Below are 24,875 nucleotides of genomic sequence, written 5' to 3' on the forward strand. Positions count from 1 at the left end.
AGAGTCCAAGACTGCCTGGCAGGACAGGGTGTTAGCTGCTGGAATTATGAGCAGTGAAAAAGTGTGAGATTAAACACTAATCCTAATGACTCTTTACTTTAGTACAGATGTTTCCCTCATTCATCCCTCAGGAAAACAACTGCAGAAATTCCTGAGAGAAAGAAGAGTGTAGAGAACAAACCATTGATATGCACAGAAATGAACTGAAATTAAGGTAAAATCAATATATTATTGCTTAGGTGGACAGCAAAGGACGTGAGTTATTTAAATGTGGGCTCCAATTTTTAACCAAAAAATCCTATAAATTCTTTCCTATTAACAAATTACTATAAGACACTAACTAGAATTAACTTCTTATACTGATTCAACGCTGACTGCTGTCTCTGATCACCTGTTACTCAGACTTCACACAAAACCTTCATGCGTCAAACTACACACAGCTCTGATTTATTGCCCTATGTGTTCATTTTCCTAAGATGAAATATACTTTTAATGAATATTCAGTTATTTCTGGGGAATTGAAAACCAATAAAATATTCTGCTGTCTGTACCCACATGTCATGATTTAAAGGTCTTGTTATATAGGGTCTGGGCTCTAGACCCATTACACGTCAGCGGAATAACATTTCCTGTAACCTATACAGCCTCTTATAAAACCTCAGGCTTTGGCTGGCCAAGAAACTTGCTAAACGTAGCACTTCATTTCCAAAATCCAGCAGGGACCTTCTATATGTTGTAACCCTGGATAAAGAAATGAATGTTACCCTATAAATTACAATGCAACAGCTGCACAACATAAAAGTTGAATTCACAATCTGCCTGGGTTAACAAAAATGGAGAATAAAAAAGCCTAACCAATCCAAGGTTATTTATTAACGTTCCCTAGCTGGAAGAACAAGGCACTGCTGGTAAAATGTGCATGAGAAACGCAGTGTTTGACAGATAACTCTGAAAGGTGCACATTGATGAACATGTCACCAAGGCAATTTGCAGTGGTTGTAAATGTACTGTAGGTAAATCAGCATAAATTCTCTAAATCATAATCTTGTACTTTCCCTGCTTTGGTAAACAAGGTCCCAAGAAATGACATGTGTGCATGCATCAAAATGCTTTTCTTTAATACAATTATTTCTCAGTGGTTATTGCTAATAAGGTTCATCTGCTGCCTGTCTGTAACAAGCAGACAAAGACAACGGGACAACTACATGAAGTTAGTGAAGAGACTTTTTTTCTCTTCTGCAAGTCTAACACACCTTCTGCCAGTTACCTCTCTTCCACACAGGTTCTAGTCCACATATCTATAGTACACAAGTGATGCTAATATATGTACAAACACCAGTAACTAATCTCTGCATACATTGTGAATATTGATAGAATTGCTACTAGATCGGTGAGAACTGATGTAATTGTTTTAGTGCTTATTAGGAAAACCTGTGTTTCATAAGGAGCAAATTACTGTAAACCATTAGAAATTATACTGAGAGGTTAATTAACTTCTGACCAAAAACATGCACTCAGCTGTGTATGTGGTAGGGAATGGAGAGAGAGACAGGCAGAGACAGAGAGAGAGAGACACGGGCAGAGAGAGATAATTTGTATTTGGACATAATATTTACGATTTAACTTTATGATTGTTTTCATTATATGGAATATAGGCTTTTTAATGATGCATTCTTATTTTATACTAGCGACCAGTGCTGGCTTCGCACGGGAGCAATTTCATCTCGCCACAGCCCCCCGCATCTCATAGCAACCTATGCGGTGTCACTACAGACCCCTACATCTCACCACAACCCCCTGCATCTCGCCAGTGTCACCACAACCCCAACTGCTGCTGCCCTGCAGCTGGCTGGGGCCCGGCCATTGGGATGTGCTGGGAAGGACATGAGGATCATGGATGAGAGATCTGTAGTGCAGCTACCGTGAGCATTATCAGCAACATGACCCAGGGGCTGGGGCACCTGTGAATATTTCCCCAGCCAACATGCAAACCCCTCCCCATCTGCCAAATATGAGGAGGAACCACCTAGAGGTTCAGCATAGGTTTGGACATCGGAATCCGATGGTTACAAACAGTCAATGTTTTTGTTCCGATGGTAGTGTTTTTACCAATTCATGGTGGTTGTCCGATGTTTGTCACCATCAAATGGAAATCATTTGATGGTGTTGCGATAATTTTTTTTTTTTAAATTCCAGATAGCTATGCCTCCCCTGGCTCCTTTCTGGCTACTGTGTCTACATCAGGGCATCCTTATGAGTTTGTTCGAGGCTGTCTCTCATTCTCTTCCTGCCTCAGACGTGACCCTGCTCAGTCCCCGACTCCCTCCCCTTTCTAGGCTGCTGCTAAGCAACAGAGCACATTGCTATTTTTGATTGGCTCTCACTATCCCTGAGAGCCAATCAGAGTGCAGCTCTCTGCCCTGCAGCAGAAGTCAGTCACTCACAGAGCATAATAGTTTTTTCTGTGACTTTCTTCATTCCCAGCCTCAATTTCAGATGCTCTCCTGCTGTTTCAGAACCCGGGTCAGCTCCTATAAAATCAGCTTGATGCAATAACTTTTTCTGTGACTTGCTTCACTAAAATTGTCACTGCTCGGTTCCCTTTTGTCACAGATGAATGGTTCCATATACCTAAACCTTTCTCGACCAATGCTGTATAGAACAGTGAAAACTCCATCAACATCTGTCCAGTGGTTCAAGAGATTAGCCCAAACGAACAGACCGACCCGTAATCTGAGGACTTTATTTTTTATATTTAGAGATGCTAAACAAAAGTAACAATTATACGTAGGTTCTCTATATATAGCAGAATGCATCATGTGTTTGATGTCTAGATAGAGCAGTGAAAATATAGTATGATCTATTGGCACAGTAAAGCCCATAGTAAGTCTGACATATGTAGATGTGTGTGGCATGAGTCAGTTGGGACCCCCTAAAACCTGGCCAGGATCAAACTGGACCACTTCGCCTTGGTTTCATCACAATCGGTGCAGGGGTGTCCGAATGCATAACTGGACAGACAAACAAATAAGACCAATGAATTTTATATATAAGCTTTTTTTTCACATTTTGTCATTTATACATATTTTACACTAGAGATGTGCGCTGACTCCCACGTTTTGATTTAATTTTCGTGTTTTGGTTTTGGATCTGTTTATTTTTAGCTTTGCAAAACCACCCTCAAGTGTTTTGGATCTGGAGTTTAAAAAAAAAAAGTTTTTAAAAACAGCTAAAATCATGTAATTTATGCAATTTAAAATCCAAATTCGGATTTCTGGAGAACCGAACGGCACATCTCTATTTTAAACACCTTGAGATCTCAGCTAGCAGTGTCCAATTCACATGCGTTGCACTTCTATCTTTTTCATATACCATCTAGGATTAAGGGTGACTATGACTAGGTGTTATTGGTAGTGAGATTATAATCTGCAACAACAGGAACGCAACACCATCCCATTACTCCTACGCTACTGATGTCACAGATCACATCTCTTCACCAGCTTTCCATGTGCTGAGACAGCATAGGAAGCACACAAAGAAGTCTGCCCGTCTGCCACAGGCGTAGCTGGTAAGTGTGTTCAGGGAGGTGGGGGCTCATATAATGTGGAATCCATATACAACTGTATGCTCAGAGGATACTGAACTCCTCCACTTTTTCAACATTTGCTTTATTTCTACTAAATAAAATGTCTCACTCCAAGAACGCGGCATAAGTGTTTTCAGGGAGATCAACATCTGCCTGCTAATTTGATTTCTTGTTGTGTGATTATGTGACACCTATATGAAAGCTTAAGAGTAATCTTTTGGAGTCATGGTAGTCTTTTTCTACACCAGCGTTTCCTAAACTCAGCCATTACAGTCCAGCTTTTAAGGTTATACTATGCCATTACAGTTCAGCTTTTAAGGTTATCCATGTTTGAGTCCAGATGGTTAAATCAAATTGACTGAGGTACTAATTAAGTGAACTGTGCTCAAGCATGGATATCCATAAAACCTGGACTGTATTGGCGGAGTTTGGAAACCTCTGTTCTACACTATAGTCATCACCAACTTGTTGCCGATTGTGGCAACACTTGGCTTACTCCATGAAGCATCAACTTTTTCCTGTTATCTGATACTTTATTCATTTGTTGTTTGTCATTGTTGCATATTGTTAAATGCTATTGAACTCGTTTTCTATGTGGCACAACTTTTTTCTATTTACTGTCTGTTATTTCATTTCCATGAGATACAACATAGCAGTCACGCTGGCTGTCACTGTAACACATTTACAGTATATACAAGTCTGACCGGATTCTATTGGTCCTGAAGAAATTCATGGACATGAACTAAAACAATGCAGCTAAATTTTGCTTCACTTAAAAATCTTTGAATGCAAACAGCATTCTTAAACCACTGATGTAATTCTCCGCCAAGTTATGTCATGCCTGCTTTCTGCATGCAACTGACTATAATATATACATAATGCATATTCTGTGATTGTTCCAGTGTAAAAATAGCCCAAAAACAAAATTAAAACAGGCACAAAACTTGTAAAACAACAAATGCCGCTGACATCTGCATTGCCAGGATGACTCATTATCCTGATTTGCACCAGATCCCAACAAAAACTGGTTGCTATGGTTTCGCTTTTGTTAAGCAAGCATTTAGCTACTGCCTGTGTTTGCACTAGTGTACTACCGGAGGCTTTACATAATATATCACTCACTAGCATAATTGAAGACTGAACAATAAAAGAATATAAGAAAAAAGCAACAGAGGAGAAAGAATAGGTGAAATAAAATACTGTAATTATGTTCTTTTAATGTGAAAACAATAAACATTCATTCCAGAATTGCTCTAAAACATAAGTGTATAAATATTAGATAGGAGTATGTATGTCATAACCTGGAGAATTAGTAGCTGTCATTTAGATATAGCAATAATTATAAAAGTTTAATTCATCTGCTCTATATATACAATTTGTAGGAAAATATGGAGATAGAAATACCAGACAAATGATCCAAACAGTTTGTATACTACAAATCCACTTCATATATAGGTCAATGACATTTTAAATATAATTTTTATAGAAATATAACTTGATGCTATATCTCCAGCATGGTGGAAGGGGATGCAGTCAGGAAGCAGACGGTCAAAATGCTGACAGCCGGCTTCCCGACTGTGCAATCCCGACTGTGCAATCCCTACAGGGGATATCACTATCCCGACACCCAGCATAACGAACAAAGGTAAGCCTGGCGGGGGGCCACGGGGGGAGAAGAGTTAGGTATCCCCCCAGGGAGGGTTAGGTTTAGGATGCGGGGACAGGGGGGGTAGGGTTAGGCACTAAGGGGGGAGGTTAGGGTTAGGCACCCCTAAGGGAGGGTTAGGTTAGTTAGTATACTAACCTGTCGGGATCTTCACTGCTGCCGGTCTTCCGGCGATAGGATTTGACCGCCGGCGGTCATTCATACCGATCCCGGTGGAAGGGGTGCCATCGCTATGAGGCCCAGAGACTTAGGGGGCCCCGGACTCATTGAATATAGTTGTCTACCAAGAACCTGAAATTGATTGCAAAGAAATTGGGTCCAGCCCATTGCCGGGGCCTGAATAAGGGGACTCATCAGTGGCGATCTCTCCCTCTCAGTAATGCACCACACTGACATGATCCATCTCCCACACTCCTGTTTCACAGACACATCTGAGCTAATCAGTAAGCCAGGCACTGTTGGAGATCAGGCTCCTCCTTTTTTATAGCCTTTATGAAGCTGGGGAGCTCAGAGATTAGGACTGTCCCAGTTAGAGACAGTGTGAAAAAAAAAATCTCTACTCAAAATAGAATATCCTGCATTAGCAAGTATACCCCCTCAGGTAGGAGCTGGTTGGTCCCCGTCCCCTCTAATGTGCCCTGGAGACACTGTGTGGCATAATGTGTACTGGCAGCACTAAGATGTGGTATATTGTGAACTGGGAGGAATACAATGTGGCATAATATTTACTGGTGGCACTGTAGACGCCTATCATTTCCCCAACGTCTGTAGACCGGCGCCCGGCATCCCGATCGAGCGGATGCCGGGCGCCACAGCGGACAGCCGCGTTAGGGGGGGGATTTGGTGTTGGGAGGGTTAGGTTTAGAGCTCCCGGGGGGGGGAGAGCTAACCCTAACCCCCCCCCCCCCCCCGGGGGACTTAGGTTTAGGCAGCGGGGAAGGGGGGTTAGGTTTAGGCACTTAGAGGGGGGGTTAGGGTTAGGCACCCCTAAGGGAGGGTTAGGGTTAGGGGGGTTAGGTTAGACAATACTTACCTTTAGGATGATTGGGATTTCCTCCTTTGTCGGGCAGCCGCTGTCGGGAATTGAACCGCGGCCGGCGGTAATACATATCACACCCAAAGATTTACACCGTTCTATTACATTTAAATACTTATACATTTCATTGTACAGCTGGAAAGAATCTTTAACCTTTCACATAATCTTATTAGCAATAGTAGCATTTCCAGTACCTGCAAGTAAACCTTCTTCAGACCAGGAATACAGTCCCCGATTTTTCCAGATGCGAGACGACCAATGCCAGATGTTGCTCCAATGCAAACTAAGAGTATCCACTCCCCTGTGTTATCTTTAAACCTTTGTTCTACAAACTTCATCTGATGAATAGAAAATAAGTGAATACAAGTTGAGCATACAAATATATTAGTTTTGTTCATTTAAATAAGTCACGTTGTGTGGCATTCTAAGGATGTTTATCACTAATACATATTTTATTTCACCTTGGCAGAAAAGTCAGAATGACAGCTACTAGTTATGTTAAAACATGCAAAATGCAGAAAAATAAGGTTTTCAGCTCAAAATAGATTCCCTATGTTTTTACTGACAATGTATGTAATAAAAGCATAATAATAATAATATTTATTATTTGATATTTCACCATTTACATTTATTTAAAAAAATATATATCAACTCGTATAATTAATATCGGTATAACCAGTGTATTAGGATGCCATCACCTCATTATTCGAGTAAGATGGGTATTATAAGGGAAATCACAACCCCTACCTTAAAATTGTTAAAAATTTTAGAAGTCACCTCCGAGATCCATGACTTGGCCTACAGTCATATGCCTTTATATGGTCACAGAACACCTTAGTGACTTGTACAGTATATTCTAATGAACATCAATAGTTTAAAGAGGGAAATATCGCCAGTTGGTTGGTACATAAAACCAGCGTTAATCTGGACATTCTGGCACCCTAGGCAGGACAGGATCCATTCTCGGGCTCCCTGTGGTACTAATGCAAACCCCAACACCACCCCACCTCCCGTTCCCACCAGTACTCTGACGTTTCTCCAACCACCCCGCGATGCCTTCCTCAAATGCTGGCTGTCACTCACTTTGCGAAAGGATCCTCACTGGGTATACCGCTGCTAATCCATCGCTGCACATGCACTGTATGGATGCGATGCATTCGCAGTGGCAAAAAATTGCTCCACTGTGTCCATCTCTGAATCAGGCCTTCAAACTATGTTTTGATCATTAGTAATAGTCACTTACCAGATGTATGTAAGGAACAAAATATCCCAGAACTGTGGTGGCTATGCCGCATGCCCAGATCCTATATGTCTTCCTACGGAACACTTGCATATTGAAATATTTCCGGGTATGTGCCATACACTGCTGCGCTTTACTTCTTCCTGCCACTTTCTCCTTCTCTTTGTTAAAATCAACTGGTGGGGGTAATAGAGGCTTAAAAGTGAGAGAGAGGAATATCTGAATGAACATTAAAGCACTGAGCACTTGAAATGTGTGTGCCAACCCAATTGCTTTTCCCATCGTCTTCAGCAAGAAAGGAAGGCACATTGTGAACACGCAACTGCCACCAGCCACAATGCCATTCGCAAGTCCTAGGCGCTTCTTAAAGTAGTGACCAAGAATAACCAGAGAGGGCTGGAAAGCAAAAGAACTGCCACAGCCGAAGAGTATCCCATAAGTGAAATATCGGACACCAAGTGACCTGTTGGAGGACAAAGAAAGAAAATCAATGTAAATATTCTGTTACTGTTCATTTGGCTAATCTATTTTGGTGATACAGTGCCTTCAGGACTAAGGGCTCTATTTATCAACATTATTTTTACTAAAGTAATGTGAAAAAGGGTGTTTTCACACCCTTTTCACATTATTTTAGTATCACCTATAGTTATTACAGGGCAATTGTAGAATTCGTAAAATTCTACTCCAGCCCCTAATTATCACTTATTTTTAGTAAAGCAGATCGCATTTCCCATAACTGTAATGGGAAATGTGATCCGACCAGAGTTACTAAATATAAAATGTGAAAAAATACCGGGGGAAGCCCTGTGATAACAACACCACCTGGAGATGGCGTTATCCAGGGTCTCCCCCGGTTAACGGCCTCCTGCCCTGCTCTAACGGGGAGAGCAGAGCCGGGAGTCGGTCCCTGTAATCAGCTGTGTGGTCTAAACAGTGCAGTATGGGAGATCACCTGACCGGAGGAATGGAAGACATCACCGGAGGCCTGGAAGCATGCAGGTAAGTGTAAGTAAGGGAGGGGGGGTCGCGGGGGGGAGGAGTGTCCGCGATCGCGGGGGGCGGGGCTTAGCGCCGGAGGGGGAGTAGCTGCGGCGAACGGTCGGCGCATGCGCGGGCACTTAATCACGTTATTTTTTTCGAAAATACCGTGATAAGGCTCCGAAGGGTATTAGCAGGGACAGAGCTTTATCGCAAGCTCTGTCCCTGCAAGGGCTTTGTAGTAAATCCCTGTGATATTGCCTGAATTCGCAATGCGAATTCACTCGGTAATATCACACTACAATCTGCATTACCAATGCGGATTGTAGTAAATAGAGCCCTAAGCCTGTTGCTGTAAAACTACATTTTCCTTTATCGAATATCTGACTTTAATGGATTCATCATTCAGAGATATCATTTTAAGCAATAATGGTACTGCTAAAGGTTGATCACCCCTGATGCTAATCACACATTAACTTTTTCATTTCAAACTAAATTGTCATGAAATTATTCTCTGTTCTTCATATTGTTCTTTTATTCCAATGTTCCCCAACTCCAGTCCTCAGGGACCCCTATAACAGTGCATGTTTTACAGAGCTCCCCCGTATCACAAGTAAAATAATTTGCAACAAATGTAAATTTAAAATGTGTCCATCAGTAATGAATAGAACACCTATGCACCAACTAGGACTGTTTAGGGTCTCTGTGGACTGGAGTTGGGAAACTCTGCTTTATTCATTCTAAACAATTTTGCATCATTACTGTACATTAGAGCATACTTCAAGACATATTCCTTTAGTAAATTGGTACTCATTCTAACATGTCCAAAATGGAAATCTTCATGCTCCTTCCTCCCAGATTTAAACACAGTGATATTAAGAGTTATGGTAGTTTTACCTTTGTTAACTTTATTTCTTCGAAGTCTATAGGATCCACAGGGATACTATGGAGTGTGTGTGGTTGGAGTGATCCAGGCACCAAACAGTTAAAGCTTTAGCTCCCAGATACCCCAGGCCTCCTCCACATATACCCCGCCCCCAGACATAGGCAGACAGTTTTGTAAACAAGCCCAAGGCAGGAGAGAGGAGAAGGAAGAACAATGTACACAAGAAACATTCTCACAAAAGATGAGGCAATCTGTGAACAAAAGAAAAATAACCATTGAAGCCAGGTACGTCAGGGTGGGCGCCCTGTGGATCCTATGGATTTTGAAGAATTACAGTTAACAAATGGTAAGTCTACCATAACTCTTAATTTCTTCTTCAGGGTCCATAGGGGATCCACAGGGATACCATGGGAATGTGCCATAGCAGTTTCCCCTAAGGGTAGGGATGCTCCTGAGCAGAAAGTAGAATCCGACGCCCAAAGGAAGCATCCTGAGAGGCCAAGGTATCAAAGGCGTAGAACCTGAGAAAGGTGTGGAAAGAAGACCACATGGCCCCCTTGCACAATTGTTCAGCAGAAGTGCCACGTCAAACTGCCCACGAGGGTCCCGCAGACCGAGTTGAATGTGCTATAACCGTTTGGAACGGGAAAATTAGCTTGCGTGTACACATGTGTCCACAAACTTCTATCTTCCATGTGATACAAGTCGCACCACACATAACACGGGGACTCCGTGTGTCTCGGCATCGCAGTGTCTTTTGTGCGACTTTTTACATTCAAATGAGTCTTATTCACACAGTGATGCGAAATAGCTAGCACAAGCAGCTTCTGCTAATTAAAATGGTATGCAGCATTCATGTTTTCTCTGTGCGCCTGCAGGTGTATCTGCATGTGAAATGCTACAGTGTCAGTGGCTGTAACACTGTCATGTTGCGTTTCACATGCAGATACACCCGCAGATGCACAGAGAACATAGGAATGCTGCATATAATTTTAATCAGCAGAAGCTGCTTGTGCTAGCTATGCATATCACTGTGTGAATAAGACACATTTGAAGGTAAAAAGTTGCACAAAAACGCTCAGCGCTACCGAGTAACGCCATGACATGGCACGATTAGAAGGGCTGTTTAACGGGCAAGGAAGCTAGATGTATGAGGACAGATCTGTAGGCCTGAGATATTGTTATGCGGAGCCATCGAGCCAGAGTCTGTTTGTTAGCTGGCCAGCCTTGCTTGTGAAAGCCATACAACAGAGAGAATCTGATTTCCTAAAGGAATTAGTAAGATCCATGTAGATCCGAAGAACACAAACCACATCCAAGGAGGCTTCACCTGCAGAAAGAACCGAGGACTGGAAGGCCAGAACCACAATCTCTTCATTGAAATGGAACCGGGACAGCTCTGTCCAGATGAAAGATCAAGAAGGGGGAGCTACAGGAGAGTGCTGCCAAATTAGTTAACCTTAGAAATAGGGTATGTGCGCTCTAATCAACAAACCTGGTAGTATAAATGGGAGCAGCTTAATGGTCGGTTAACCACTTAACCCAAAAGTAAACACATAAATAAGCAAGCATAAAGCTTAGACCAGCGAGCGCTCAATCTATGGCAATAAACTATATGACACTCTACACAATGTAAACCTGTGTCTGTCGTGATTCCCCACATAAATCAATGGAAAATCGTTAATAAAATGAATACGATATGTATAATGACAATATCTGATCAATCAAGAGCGTAAAAATACGTTTATGATGATGTACAATTCAGATAGGACGGTCTAAATGTATAATTGGTGTAAAATAAAAAATGAAATAAACAGAATAAGATAAGCAATAACAACGATGAGTGAATAAATATGTATATGAACCAAACTGAGCAAGAATTCTGAATGGATAAATGCAAATTAAAATAAATACATCTAGCACAATACACTAAATTTGTAGAGCTGATCGTGGCATACCAATCTAAATGCAATTTAAATTAAGAAAAATGAATACAATGGACAAACACCACACATGACACATAAGGAAGGGGAAGGAGAGTGGACAAGTGGGGGTGATACAGTAATGAATGTATCAGAAAGAACCGAGGACTGGAAGGCCAGAACCACAATCTCTTCATTGAAATGGAACCGGGATACCACGTACCAGGGAGGTACCCAGCCTGGTACAGAGGAAACAAATGTCCAGATGAAAGATCAAGAAGGGGGAGCAACAGGAGAGTGCTGCCAAATTAGTTAACCTGCAGGCAGAGGAGATAGTGAGGAGAAAGAGAGTCTTCGCTATCAGCCACTTCAAGTCTACTGAATCCAGAGGTTCAAACAGAGGAGCCTGTAGTGCCCGGAGAACAAAGGACAAATCCTACGAAGCCACCGGAGGGACAAAAGGAGGTTAAATACAGATAACACCCTGAAAGAATGTTCTTACATCAGACAGGGGAGCGATCCTTCGCTGGAACCAGATTGACAGAGCATAAACCTGAACTCTAATTGAGGCCAGGTGGAGGCCTAGGTCTAACCCAGCCTGGAGAAAGGCAAGCTAAAAACAGTAGGGTTATAGCCTCTGGGGGGAGCATCATTGAAAGTAAGAGTGCCAATCTCTGTAATAGATGCGAGCTGAGGAAAGCTGACGTGTCCTGAGCATCGTCTGGACCACAGAGCGAGAGATACCCTTGGCTCTTAATAGGGATGACTCAAGATCCACGCCATCAAACACAGACGAGGTAGGTCCGGTTGCCGGCTAGGACGCTGTGCTAGTAGATCCTGCCATAGAGGAAGTGGAAAGGGAGTGTCTATGGAGAGACTCCGTATGTCGGTGAACCAATGTCACCTGGGCCAGGCTGGGGCTATTAGTATCACTGTGCCACCTTCTTGCTTGAACTTTCGTAGAACCCGCAGGATGAGTGAGATCGGAGGAAAGAGGTATGCAAGATTGAAGTCCCACCTCACTGCCAGGGCATCCACAAAGGTGGCTGAGGGGTCTCTGGTGCTGGACCCGTACCTGGGGACCTTGTGGTTGTGACATGATGCCATGAGATCTACCTCTGGTAGGTCCCATTTGTCTACCAGGAGTTGAAAGACATCCAGGTGAAGAGCCCACTCTCCGGCGTGTATGTCCTGATGGCTTAGGAAGTCCACTTCCCAGTTGAGGATTCCGGGGATAAACACTGCCGAGAGATGACATTCGTCCCAGACCAGGATGTTTGCCATTGCCCGCATGGCTGCCCGACTTTGCGTGCCTCCCTGATGGTTGACGTAGGCAACCGCAGTTGCGTTGTCGGACTGGATTTGGACCGGCCTGCCCCGGAGAAGGTCTTGAGCCCGAGTGAGTGCCCTGTACACTGCTCAAAGCTCCAGAATGTTTATGGGCAGGTGACTTTTCTGGGTTGTCCACCGTCCCTGAAAGGTATGATGACAAGTTACCATGCCCCATCCGCGAAGGCTGGCATCTGTAATGAGAAGCTCCCAATATGGAATCCAGAAGGGGCGACCACTGTTCAGATGGGATAGGTGCAGCCAGCATGAGGGGGAAAGGACAATCTGGGACTGGAACAGATGATACTGCCCGTTCCACCGGGAGAGAATCAGTTGTTGAAGGGGCCTGGAGTAAAACTGGGCGTATTCCACTATATCAAAAGTGGATACCATGGACCCCAGTACCTGCATTGAGTGAATGGATACCCTCCGATTGTGAGGCAGGCTGCGCACACGCAAGTGTAGTGTCAAAATCTTGTCTGTTGGCAAAAAGATCCTCTGTATTCAAGAATCAAGGAATGCCCCCAGATGTACCATCTGCTGTGTCGGAGAGAGGGAGGACTTCTTCCAATTGAAAATCCAACTGTGTGTTTGCAGGCAGTCCACAGTCAGCTGGAGATGGCGTTGTAACATATCCGGTGAGTGTGCCAAGATTAAGAGTCAGGATTCTGACTCCTTGGCGCCTGAGGTGGGCCGCCATAACTGACATTATTTTGGTAAAGACCGGAATGGCTGTGACAAACCAAAGGGCAGCGCCCGAAACTGGTAATGTTGCTGCAAAACAGCAAACCGTAGGAACCTTTGGTGGGTTGGAGTAATAGGTACATGCAGGTATGCATACTGAATGTCCAGGGAAACCATGAAATCCCCAGGCTCCAATGCCAGGACAATTGATCGTAGCGTTTCCATGGGAAACTTGGGCACTCAGATAAATTTGTTGAGGGGTTTGAGATTCAGAATAGGCCATTGAGACCCATTCGGATTTTGAATCAAAAAGAGAGAGTGGAATAAAATCCAGTTCCTCGTTGACCCGGAGGAACCGGTATCACACCAGAACTCAGCAGGGAGTGAATGGCCTACTGGAGGGCCAAGGCCTTGATAGGGTCTGATGGGGGACCTGTACAAAAAAATTTGCTGGGGAGGACGCCTCAGGAAGGTCAGGGCATATTCCTGAGACTCCGCCTCTCGGACCCAGGCGTATGCTGTTGTTTGACACAAAGAGTGGGCAAATCGAAGAAGTCAGCCTCCCACCCTGGGATCCCCCAGGAGGAGGCCCGCTCTATCAGGCGGAGGGTTTGTTGTCCGCCTTGGAAGCCGGACGTCTGGCCGGCCAAGACTGCTTAGCTCGCGGCTTGGTGGTCTTGTGCAAACTAGAATGCCTCGGAAAGGATTGTCCTCTTGCTTTACCCTGGGGGCAAAAGGTTCGAGAAGAGGACAGCCTAGGCTTAGGTGCAGCTGCTGATGGCAAAAAGGCCGATTTTGACGCTGCCAAGGTAGCCACAAACTTGTCCAACTCTACGATGAACAGCCTATCTCCAGACAAGGGTAAGGATTCGAGTGCCTTCTTGGATCCCGTGTCTGCCTTCCAGAACCATAGCCAAAGGACCCGGCGGGCAACTACCATAGTTGCAGTTGCCTTAGAGGCAAGGAGTCTCCCAAATAAGAGGCCGCTTACTGAATATGGGAGATGTAGGCCAGTTGTTCTCTGGTAGTATCTGATGGCAGTGCCTCTGCCCATCCTTCGATAGCCTTAGCCACCCAGGCCACAGCCATAGCTTGCTTAGTGATAGCGCCAGAAAGAGAGTAGACTGATTTGAGACAAGTTTCTAGTCCTCTATCTGTGGCATCCTTAAGGGAGGATGTAGATGGTAAAGGCAGCGTAGAGCTTCTGACTAAGCGTGCCAAATGTGAATCAACAGTAGGAAGGACTTCCCACTTAGTACACTACCTAGCAGGGAGAGGGTAAGAAGACACTAGTCTTTTTGGGACATGGAACAGTTTGCTAGGAGTACCCCAAGCTTCTCCCATGAGCTCAGTGAGCTGTTCTGACTCAGAGAATTTAGCTTTAACCGCTTTTTGATGTTTAAACATCAGGGTTTTAGGCTTCGGGGCGGTCCATCATCCGCTGTATTCAGGATTTATTTAACCGTCCTCACTAAAGAAGGAACATCCACTGTTGAATGACGGTGTTCCTCGCTAGAGTGCGACTCGAAGAGAGAACCTTGTGCATCATCTGCCTCCTCAGATGATGCATCAGAATCTGAAAGCTGGGAATACTGAGAGGATGACTCAGCCCACCTATGTGCTTTGGTGGCTAACGGTCTGTCCGCCTTTAACCTTTGCTGATAGGCGGCAGATGTTTGAGCCGTATTCTGAACTGAATGGGCATAAACATCCATCCAAGGAGGATGCATAGGGGGTACAGACATAGTAGGCTGTAATAGCTGTGGGTACCCCATGGTGGGAGGCAGCATGGGGGCTGATAAGCGGTCCAATAGCTGTGTCATAACCTGGGATAAGGAGGACACCCAAGGTGGCTCCTGGACAGGGGCTGCTAAGGTGGACTGGTGAGTAGATTTATAACAATTAGCACACAGACCATCCTGTATGAAATCCTGAGGGGACAAGCCCGCAAAACAGGATTTGCATGTAACCAGCACAGGTGCCTCAGCCTCCTGCTTATCCTTGCCTTTAGAAGACAAAGAAATAGCCAGCAAGTAGCACACGATAAGTGTATTGCTAATTATGCAAAGTGACACTCTTCACAAATACAAGTAAATGTGAAGTAATAATGAACCCCTACACACCTGGTAGTTGAGGGTTTAAGAAAAAGCAGCAGGGATAGATATAACTGGCAGTCAGAAAGTTTAAGGTGGTATATCACAACAGCAGAGCTAGCACAATTCAAATACAATGCATATAAATATACTTATAATGGGCACTAGATCAACTACTCAAGCCTCAAAGAGCTGGTAGGATTTGTGCGCTGTATAACCTGGCCCCAGGGAGAGGTATACAGGGAGACGGAACCCAAAACTCCTGAGACTTGTAGCTTCAGAAAAGCCCTGATTAATGGCTGCTGAGCATCTTATATAGGGAGGAGGGTGAGGAAGAGCAGCAGCGCAGAGGTGGGAAACCTCTTGTGAGGGATCACGCTCAGGGCTGGGGGGTGGGGCTGCCGGGGGAGAGCTTACCCCCCGCTGCTGAATGAACCACCAGGTGCCGCTGGCCTCTAACTTGGTCCTCACTGGTGGTAATCACTGGACCACTTACCTGTGTTGCGAAGCCGGCGGAGGTAGCTGGAGCAGCTGCACAGGCGCCCATTAGGACGCCTTGCTGCTTGCTCAGATAATAAAATAAAAATATCATAAAAATAAAGCTTGGGGCTGCCTAAGTAGTCCCCCTGTTCTAAAAGTGCGACCGTTCCTGTCCAGCACTAAACGAAAAACTGTCTGCCTATGGCTGGGGGCAGGGTGTATGTGGAGGAGGCCCAGGGCATCCTGGAAGCTAAAGCTTTTCCTGTTTGGTGCACGGATCACTCCAACCACACACACCCCATGGTATCACAGTGGATCCCCTATGGACCCTGAAGAAGAAATAACCAATTAGTAAATGAGTAGCAATTGCCATTAGGTATGGGAGTACAGTTGAGGAACTAGTGTGACTCAAGTTGCCCCTTTAGGACTGCATTGTATTTGTTGCCAATGTGGGTGGTAGGAGGAGAGTGAGTTGAGCAGTCATAGTGGAGAATTAAGGTGGCTGCACTGGACAAGTCTCAGACAATTTTGAGAGACAGGAGGAGAGGTGTAAACTAGAGAAAGTAGAGTATTTTGAGATAGGCTTTAAATGTAGGAAGGAATTGTGTTGCTGAGGATTTTGAATTTAATACTGAATGGTATGGGTAGTGTAGTCATTTGCAAAGTGGAAGAGTGCAAGATCAAATCTGCAGCAGTAGATGGATAAAAATGGAGACAGAATGGTGAGAATGCCAACGGGAAGGAGGTTGCAATAGACAAGATGAGAGATGGCAAGTGAGTGGATTCCAGGTTTAGTTGTGTCGTGTATAAGAAAGGGTGTAAACAGGTGATGTTTCATAGGCAGCAGGAGAGACTGGACATGTGGAGGGATGGAGAGGATAGTGCAAGAATTATACCTAGACAGTTGGTGTTGGATATTGTGCTGTTATGGACTGTGAAGTAGAACTGTGGGCTTACTAGTGCTGGCATATTACTTGGCTTCTCTACCAAATACAAGTTTTGGGCATTACTCCTTTCTATTATTATTTTGGGGAATTAGTTGACATACGATTTTGCCTTATGTCACTTGATAACACTCCTGGCATATTTTTATACATGTTTACCTAGAGAATTTTACTGGGCAATACTACTACAGGTTGAGCCTCCCAAATATACCGGAATATGGAATATGCCGAAATACAGAATTTTTTTAGCATGCCTGAGATAGTGACACCTTCGCTTTTTGATCGTTCAGTGCACATAAACTTTAAGGCACAAAATTATAAAAAATTATATCATCTTCAGGCTATGTATATAAGGGGTGTATGATACATAAATTAATTTCATGTATGTACACAAACTTTGTTTGATGCACAAAATTATTTAAAAATATTGTATAAAATGACCTGCAGGCTGTGTGTATAAGGTGTATAGAAAACATGAATGCATTCTGTGTTTAGAATTGGGTCCCATTCCCAAGATATCTCATTATGGTATGCAAATATTCCAAAATACGGAATATTCTGATATCCAATATACCCCTGGTCCCAAGCATTTTGGATATGGGAGACTCAACCTTTAACATATTACAGGACGGTGGCATTACTGACATTAATGGCAGCATATTACTTCACTTGTCTACAAGTAACGTTTCACTGAGCATTATTGTTGACATAATAATGGACATCATCGTGGCTGAGCAATACAGTTAAGCACATTACTGGGCCTTACCCACTAGTGTATGACTGAGTATGTTTGCTGCTGTGCATATTTTTGATTGTTAGTAATCTGCTGTGCATGTTACTAGGCATTATTAAAGCTGGTACATTAGACATCATTGTTTCTGGACATTACATAAGCGAACACTTTACTTTGTGCTGCAGGACCTCGGGTGGCCTACTGTGCATGCTTGGTCATCAGACAGCAAATGCACAAATGGCTATTACTGGGAAAGAATCCAGAGGATTACAATAGCTAACGCCATTTTAAGATGGCGTTGGCTAATGGGGCCAAGCTTCACAATTCCAAACTCCGGGAGCTGCTATTGCGATCGGAATCAGAGAAACGGCAGCAGATATCTCTGCAATACATTCAGGGAATATTTACATTTTGCGGATATTCCCTAAAAAGTCTATTCTCTGGGATTTACTTCAAGTTTTTTTAAAGAAATATGCCCCTATATCTGTTCTCTATAAGGGTGTTATGAAGTCCACTTGCAGAGTTTGGTAAACATACAATCTTTTTGCCTCTACTTCATAATACCTTTATAGAGCCCTCCTGTCGGTCCTACGTATATGTAATGATCCTCTAAAAACAATATTGTGTGGTATTGCCTAGTAAAGTATATGACATCATTGATGGATAGCCAAGAATAAGAGGACCGAAAATATAATGTTCAGCAGACAATGGTGTGGCAGGCCACTCCCTAAATATGCTCATAGACCAGAGGGACAGCATGAAGCAAACATATTAAGTTTAGGGTACCCTAAATATAAACCTGACCTATGCCACAAGCAAAATGTTATGGGCCCAGGTGGTCTGCTCCAGAAAGACAGAATGAAAACAGGGTGTGGGTCATGTGATGTGTAATGGTCATACTTGGTGAATGAGCTGGATAACAATCCAATGAAAGCCAATGCAGCTCCTCCAGATGATGTCTTCCTGCAGCCCAGCCTATCTGTGAAGATGCTCACTACTGGAGAGCAGAAGAAGATCATTCCCATGGCCAGAGAACCGACCCAAGCTGTAAGAGAAAGAAACAGAGCTGGTTATTACCTGTTGCCTGTGTGCTTATAGCCATGATGTCATGTGCTTGTATAGAGGTGATTCATCCATCAGTTCTCTGCATAGTGTATGACTGTATACATTGTACCTGGCACAATGATTAGTAACACGCTGTCTGCCAACATTACTATTCTTAGGCTGAAATACAATAGTCTGTCCCCTCTTCAATAAAACAAAGAAAAGCAGTCCCACCACCAAAGACAAATCTAACAGCAGAGAATACCTAGTCCAGTACTGGTTGTGACTGAGAGCCAATTATCAAAATGAAAGGTAAATTATAAATTCTTAAATATGATCTATTGTATTATTACCAATCAATGTAAAGAGGGGTTTGGTATAAAAGATCTACATGAAAAAGATAGAAATGTCTAGATAGACCCCACATTGTAGACAGTCAATAGGTTGACATGGACAAAAGGTTGACATGACCCTGTCAACCTTTTGTCCATGTCAACCTATTGACAGGTCAACACAAAAGATGGGCGATGCAAAAAATGGTCGCCTACATGGGTTTTTTGTGTTTTCTAACCCTAATCTTCACCCTAACCTTAACCCTCCCCATGGTGCCTAACCCCAACAGCCCCTCCCTAGTGCCTAACCCTAACCGTCCCTCCTAGAGCCTAACCCTCTGATAAGTGCCTAACCCAACAACAACAAAAAAATGTGTTGACAATTTCAATGTCAACATTTTGACTCTGTCGCCCTATTGACTGTTTACCATGTGGTAACTATCTAGACACTGTTGATTTTTTTTAATGTAGATCTATTGTCTGGAACCCGTAAAGCAGGGTTTTTCCAAACCACGGTCCTCAAGGCATACTAACAGCCCATGTTTTAAGGATAGCCATACTTGAGCACAGGTGACTTAATTAGTACCTCAGTTATTTTGACTTGACCATCTGTGCTCAAGCATGGATATCACTAAAACCAGGACTGTTAAGTGTGCCTTGAGGAGCGAGGTTGGGAATCACTGCCATAAAGATTAGGTAATCCTACATTATACCAATCCGATACACAGATGGCCAAAATGATTTCTGGAAAGCAGTACTTCCTTACAGCCAGCAGTTATAATTACTGGGCTAAGTCTTAATCAATCAATTGACATGTTTGGTTTTTGGCTATGGTATTAATTGTTCTGTGATGATGAACCTACTGTTCTTTCCCTTATGCAACAATGCTATGATACATGAATATATATTTTATTATAAATTGAGAGATCTTATTTAATGAATGTTGCTTTAATTATGTGAATTTGTGTAAGCAATGTTACATTTCATTTAGGGACCTATTTATAAAGTAGGCCTGAAAATAACAAATTTTCTATTGCCGCAAGAGACAATAGGAAACCTTTTCCAGGCCAATTTAACAAACAAACAAAAACCTCAGCTCCTCAAGGTTACTGGCTGGCAAAGATAAACAGAGACTCACCACTTTGCTGGCCAGTAACAGCCATCAACAGTTCATACACGCACAGTGTATTGGAAAGTGAACCTCAGTGTTCCAGTATCAGATTAAATGAAAATAATATTTAATAGTATTATTATAATTTATTTATATGGCGCCACAAGTGTTCCGCAGCACCTTACAAAGTACATAAACAAATAGGTCAACCGGTGACATACAGTACAATACAATACAGGACAAGGTTAATATAAATCGCTACATTAGCAACCTTAACACCCAGATAAACAACAGAGCATAAGCATCCAAGTGTTAGGTGCCCTAGTGGGGAGTAAGAAGTAGATGAAAGTACAGTAAGGAGAAGCACAAGAGGGTAGAGGGCCCTGCTCGTAAGAGCTTACATTCTAAAGGGGAGGGGCAGACAAACAGATGTGACACAGATGGTGTAGACAGGGAGGAAGGAGCATGTAGCAGCAAGTTAAGAGGAGAGCTGGAAGGAATTGGTGAAGTGGGTCTTGAAAGCCTGTTTGAAAGATTGTAGAGAGGTGGAGGATCTTGGAGGCAGGAGTGGAAGGAAGTAATCAGTTGGCTTGAGAGGCGGCGTGCATTTGTTGAACAAAGAGGGCGGACAGAAGAGAGGAGGAGAGGTCAGGGGAGGAAAGGTAGATCTGAGTTTCATCAGCATAGAGATGATAATGGAGGTTAAAAGAAGAGTTCACCTAGAGAGGACGTATAGAGGGAGAATAGGAGAGGTCCAAGAACAGAACCTTGGGAAACACCTACTGTAAGAGGCTGTAAGGGGGAAGAGGAGTCATGAGAGCAGACAGAGAAGGATCGGTTAGAGAGGTAGGAGGATAGCCAGGAGAGGGCCGTGTCACGTAGAACAAGGGAGCGAAGATTTGCAGCAGGAGAGGGTGGTCCACAGTGTCGAAAGCAGCAGAGAGGTCAAGGAGAATGAGCAGAGAGTAGTAGTCCTTGGATTTAGCAGCAAGAAGGTTATTGCTGACTTTTGTGAGGGAGTGGAGAGAACGGACACCAGACTGAAGGGGTCAAGGAGGGAGTGGGAGGCAAGAAAGGTGGTAAGGCGGTTGTAAACAACACGCTCAAGGAGCTTGGAGGCAAAAGGGAGGAGAGAGATGGGACAGTAGTTGGAGAGTGTGGAAGGATCAAGGGTAGGTTTTTTAAGAATGGGGGAGACCAGGGATGTTTGAATGCAGAAGGGACAGTGCCAGATAAGAGGGAGAGACTGAGGAGGTGGGCAAGATGGGAACAGGCACAAGGAGAGAGGTAGTGGAGGAGACACGAAGGGATAGGGTCAAGGGAGGATGATATGGAAGGGGGGGGACCGGATGAAGGCCATGACTTCCTCTCTATACAGGGGAGAAGGATTTCAGGGTAGGTAAAATGGATGGAGAGTGGTGATCATGGAAAGTAGGAGGGGTGTAGAGCTGGGGGACTGGTAAGATATGATGTCCTGATGTATGGAATCAATTTTAGATGTAAAGTAGGTAGCAAAGTCAAGGGCAGAGAGTGAGGAGGGGAGGCGTTGAGGGGGTGGGCACAGGAGGGAGTTGAAGGTGGTAGAAATGCTGGGGATTTGAGGACTGGGAGGAGATGAGGCTCTTGAAATATGGCTGTTTAGAGAGGGAAAGGGAGGCACTGTAGGAAGAGAGCATACATTTGAATGGAGAAAAATCTGTCTTAGAACATAATCTTCCCCACTGTCGCTCGGCAGTTCGTGAATACTTTTGAAGGTATCTGGTGCATTTGGAATACCAGGGTTGAGGTGTGGACCTGCAAGGGTAAGTAGTGATCACCGGAGCAACACAGTTCAGAGCAGAAGTACGGGAGGCATTGTATAGGGAAGCAGCTTGTTCAGGGCACAAGAGAGATTGAGGATAGGGGAGAGAAGTGGGTCAAGCAGAGAAAAAAAAAGAAACGGTGTCAATAGCCTCCAAATTACATTTAAAGATTGTGGTCTTAGGAGATAAAGGAGGGGAAGGAGAGAGGGATAGGAATGTGGTGGTCAGAGAGGCGGAATGGGGAATTGGAGTAATCAGAAATATCACAACGGTGAGTGAAGACCAGGTCAAGCGAATGACCACTCACATGGGATGGTGAGAAGGTCCATTGGGAGAGACCAAATGAAGACGTGAGGGTAAGGAGTTTGGAGGCAGAGGATTTTTTGGGGATATCAAATGGAATATTTAAGTCACCTAGGATAATGGAGGGAAGGTCAGGGGAGAGAAAGTGAGGGAGCTAGGAAGCAAAGTTGTGAAGGAATTTGGAGGGAGGGCCAGGGGGACAGTAAATTACAGCTACTCGCAGGTGTACTGATTTGAAGATGAGTATAGCATGAACCTCAAATGAAGAGAAAGTAAGGGATGGTTCAGAGGGTAGGAGTTGGTATGAGTAACCTGGGGATAGAAAGACTCTCACACCACCACCCTGGCGACTCCCGGGCCGAGGGGTGTAAGAGAAGGTGAGGCCCCCAGGGAAGAGAGCTGCAGAGGAAGTGGTGTCAGAGGGTGAAATCCAGGTTTCAGTAATGGCTAGGAGATTCAAGTTTTTGGAGATTAAATAGTCATGGGTGGGAACGAGTTTATTACAGACTGATCTGTCATTCCAGAGGGCACAGGATAGAGGGACAGTGTTTGTGGGAGAGTTGTGAATGAGATTATCAGGGTTGCTGTAATGAGAAGGTGAGATTCATTTGGGCGATAGAGATGAATGTAGTGGAGATTGTGTGGGCACCAGTGCTGGGAAGGGAACCTGTAGGCGGTGGGCAGGGAGAGAGTTTAATGAGATGTGGATAGAGAAGGGGTGGGGTGTCATGAAGAGGAGGTTTGGAGGAGGGATTAGTGGTGGGGTAGCAGGATCCAGGAGGGGTAGAAGAAAATGAAAGGGGAGTAATGGGAGACAGTGATCGCGGTCAGTGACAAAATATGTGGGTCCCAGGGACCCTCCACTTTAAAACAAATGGGGTCCTACCTCACCATTTCTGGGTCCCATCATAATTTATGCTTTAGAGCTCCCCATATGCCTCTCTGACCTGCCCTAACCCCTAACAAATGATGCCACATAGCCCATGCCCGGCATTTACACATTATGCCGCACATTAATGCCCTTTACACATTTTGCCATACAGCCATGCCCGGTTTTTAAACATTATGACGCACATTAATGCCCGGTCTTTACACATTATGCCATGCAGTAATAGCCCTTACAAATGATGCCACACAGTCATGCCCGGCCTTTACACGTTATGCCACACATTAATGCCCTTTACACATTATGCCGCACATTAATGCCCTTTAGTCCCTCTATGCATTGCCCCCAGCAGTAGTTCCCCTATGCATTGCCCCCAGTAGTAGTCCCCCAATTCATTGCCCCCAGTAGAAGTCCCCCCCTATGCATTGCCCCCAGTAGTAGTCCCCCTATTCATTGCCCCCAGAAAAAGTCCCCCCTATGCATTGCCCCCAGTAGTAGTCCCCCATATGCACTGCCCCCAGTAGTAGTCCCCCCATATGCACTGCCCCCAGTAGTATTCCCCCCATATGCATTGCCCCTGTAGTAGTCCCCCATATGCATTGCCTCCAGTAGTAATCCCCCTATGCATTGCCCCCAGTAGTAATCCCCCTATGCATTGCCCCCAGTAGTACTCCCCCTATGCATTGCCCCCAGTAGTAATCCCCCCCTATGCATTGCCCCCAGTAGTAATCCCCCCCTATGCATTGCCCCCAGTAGTAATCCCCCCCTATGCATTGCCCCCAGTATTGGCCCACCTATTTGGCCTTTAGTGACCTGGGCCTAATGCCCAGGTCACTCACACCTTCAATAGGGCCTAATGCCCCCTATGTTGCCCGGGCCTTGTGCCCACCTATATACCCACAGGCCTATTGCCTGAATTTATCCCATGGGCCTAGTGCCCGACAACCCTGGTGGTCTAGGGAGGGGTTAAATAACGGTGGCCCAAGGCTGCCTACCCGTTCGGTGGAAGAGACTGCGAGGGGGAGCTTCATTAGCTCTTTTTCTTTCCACCCCCGCAGTCCTCTTCGGTCCTCAGTTCATTCTTCTGCCACTGGCCCGTCCTGGCCAGTGGTGCCGCCTCTTCCTATCTTCCTCCTTGATCGCGCAGTCTTCTGGCCTCTTGCGCGGCCGACAGAACTGTTGCCACGCCGCTCTTCTCTTGTCTTCGGGAGGTCTTCACTCCTCCCCTCCGCCGCCGGTACTGAAGTTTCCCGCTCAGCAGCGGCTAATTCAAGACACCACGAGTGGGCGGGGCTATGACGCGACGAACCGTGATTGGTTCGTCGCGTCTGCCTCCTATTGGCTGCTGGACCGCGAGCCATGTTTGGCTCACGGCCAGTGGCAAACAACCGCCACCGCCACTTAGCTTGCGGGCAGCGAGCTCCGCTCAGCTTGCGCCCGGAGCCAAGCTTCTCCTGCCGCCACTTTACCGCTGACACTGGTCCCTTCACCAGGTATCCGCCACAGTGGCTTACCCGGCGCTGGGAACAAACACACTGTCCCAGCGCCGGGCACGGATGCTGTGCTGATGCTGGGATCAGACACTTGATCCCAGCATGGCTTTCCACAGCAGCAGCCAATGAGAGTCTATCTATCTGACTCATTGGCTGCTCTAACAGACAGGCTTGTGTCTTTCTCAGGGGGACGCGCTGTGCTGCAGCCAGCTGTCAGGGATTGGCCACAGCAGAGCGCGTCTCCGGGGATCCGCCTTCTTTAAAAAAGTGAGTCCCCAGTGCCCAATAGCGGGTAAAATACACGCTATAGCGTGTATTTGCGAACAA

General features: G+C 44.8%; 1 protein-coding gene across 1 annotated transcript in view; it reads right to left on the bottom strand.

Annotated features, from left to right (window-relative positions):
• The window catches only part of SLC16A2 (solute carrier family 16 member 2), a 241,760-nt gene that overhangs the window by 11,687 nt on the left and 205,198 nt on the right, over nt 1–24,875 (bottom strand). The window contains exons 2-4 of the mRNA XM_088445568.1: nt 18,478–18,622; nt 7,532–7,991; nt 6,483–6,626 (exon numbers count right to left, since the gene is read on the bottom strand). Of these exons, the coding sequence (XP_088301694.1) occupies nt 6,483–6,626; nt 7,532–7,991; nt 18,478–18,622 (749 nt within the window). The remainder of the gene's footprint in view (nt 1–6,482; nt 6,627–7,531; nt 7,992–18,477; nt 18,623–24,875) is intronic.

This window comes from Taudactylus pleione, unplaced genomic scaffold (assembly GCF_031769625.1).
Source record: "Taudactylus pleione unplaced genomic scaffold, aTauple2 ptg000381l, whole genome shotgun sequence".
NCBI classification, from domain to species: Eukaryota; Metazoa; Chordata; class Amphibia; order Anura; family Myobatrachidae; genus Taudactylus; species Taudactylus pleione.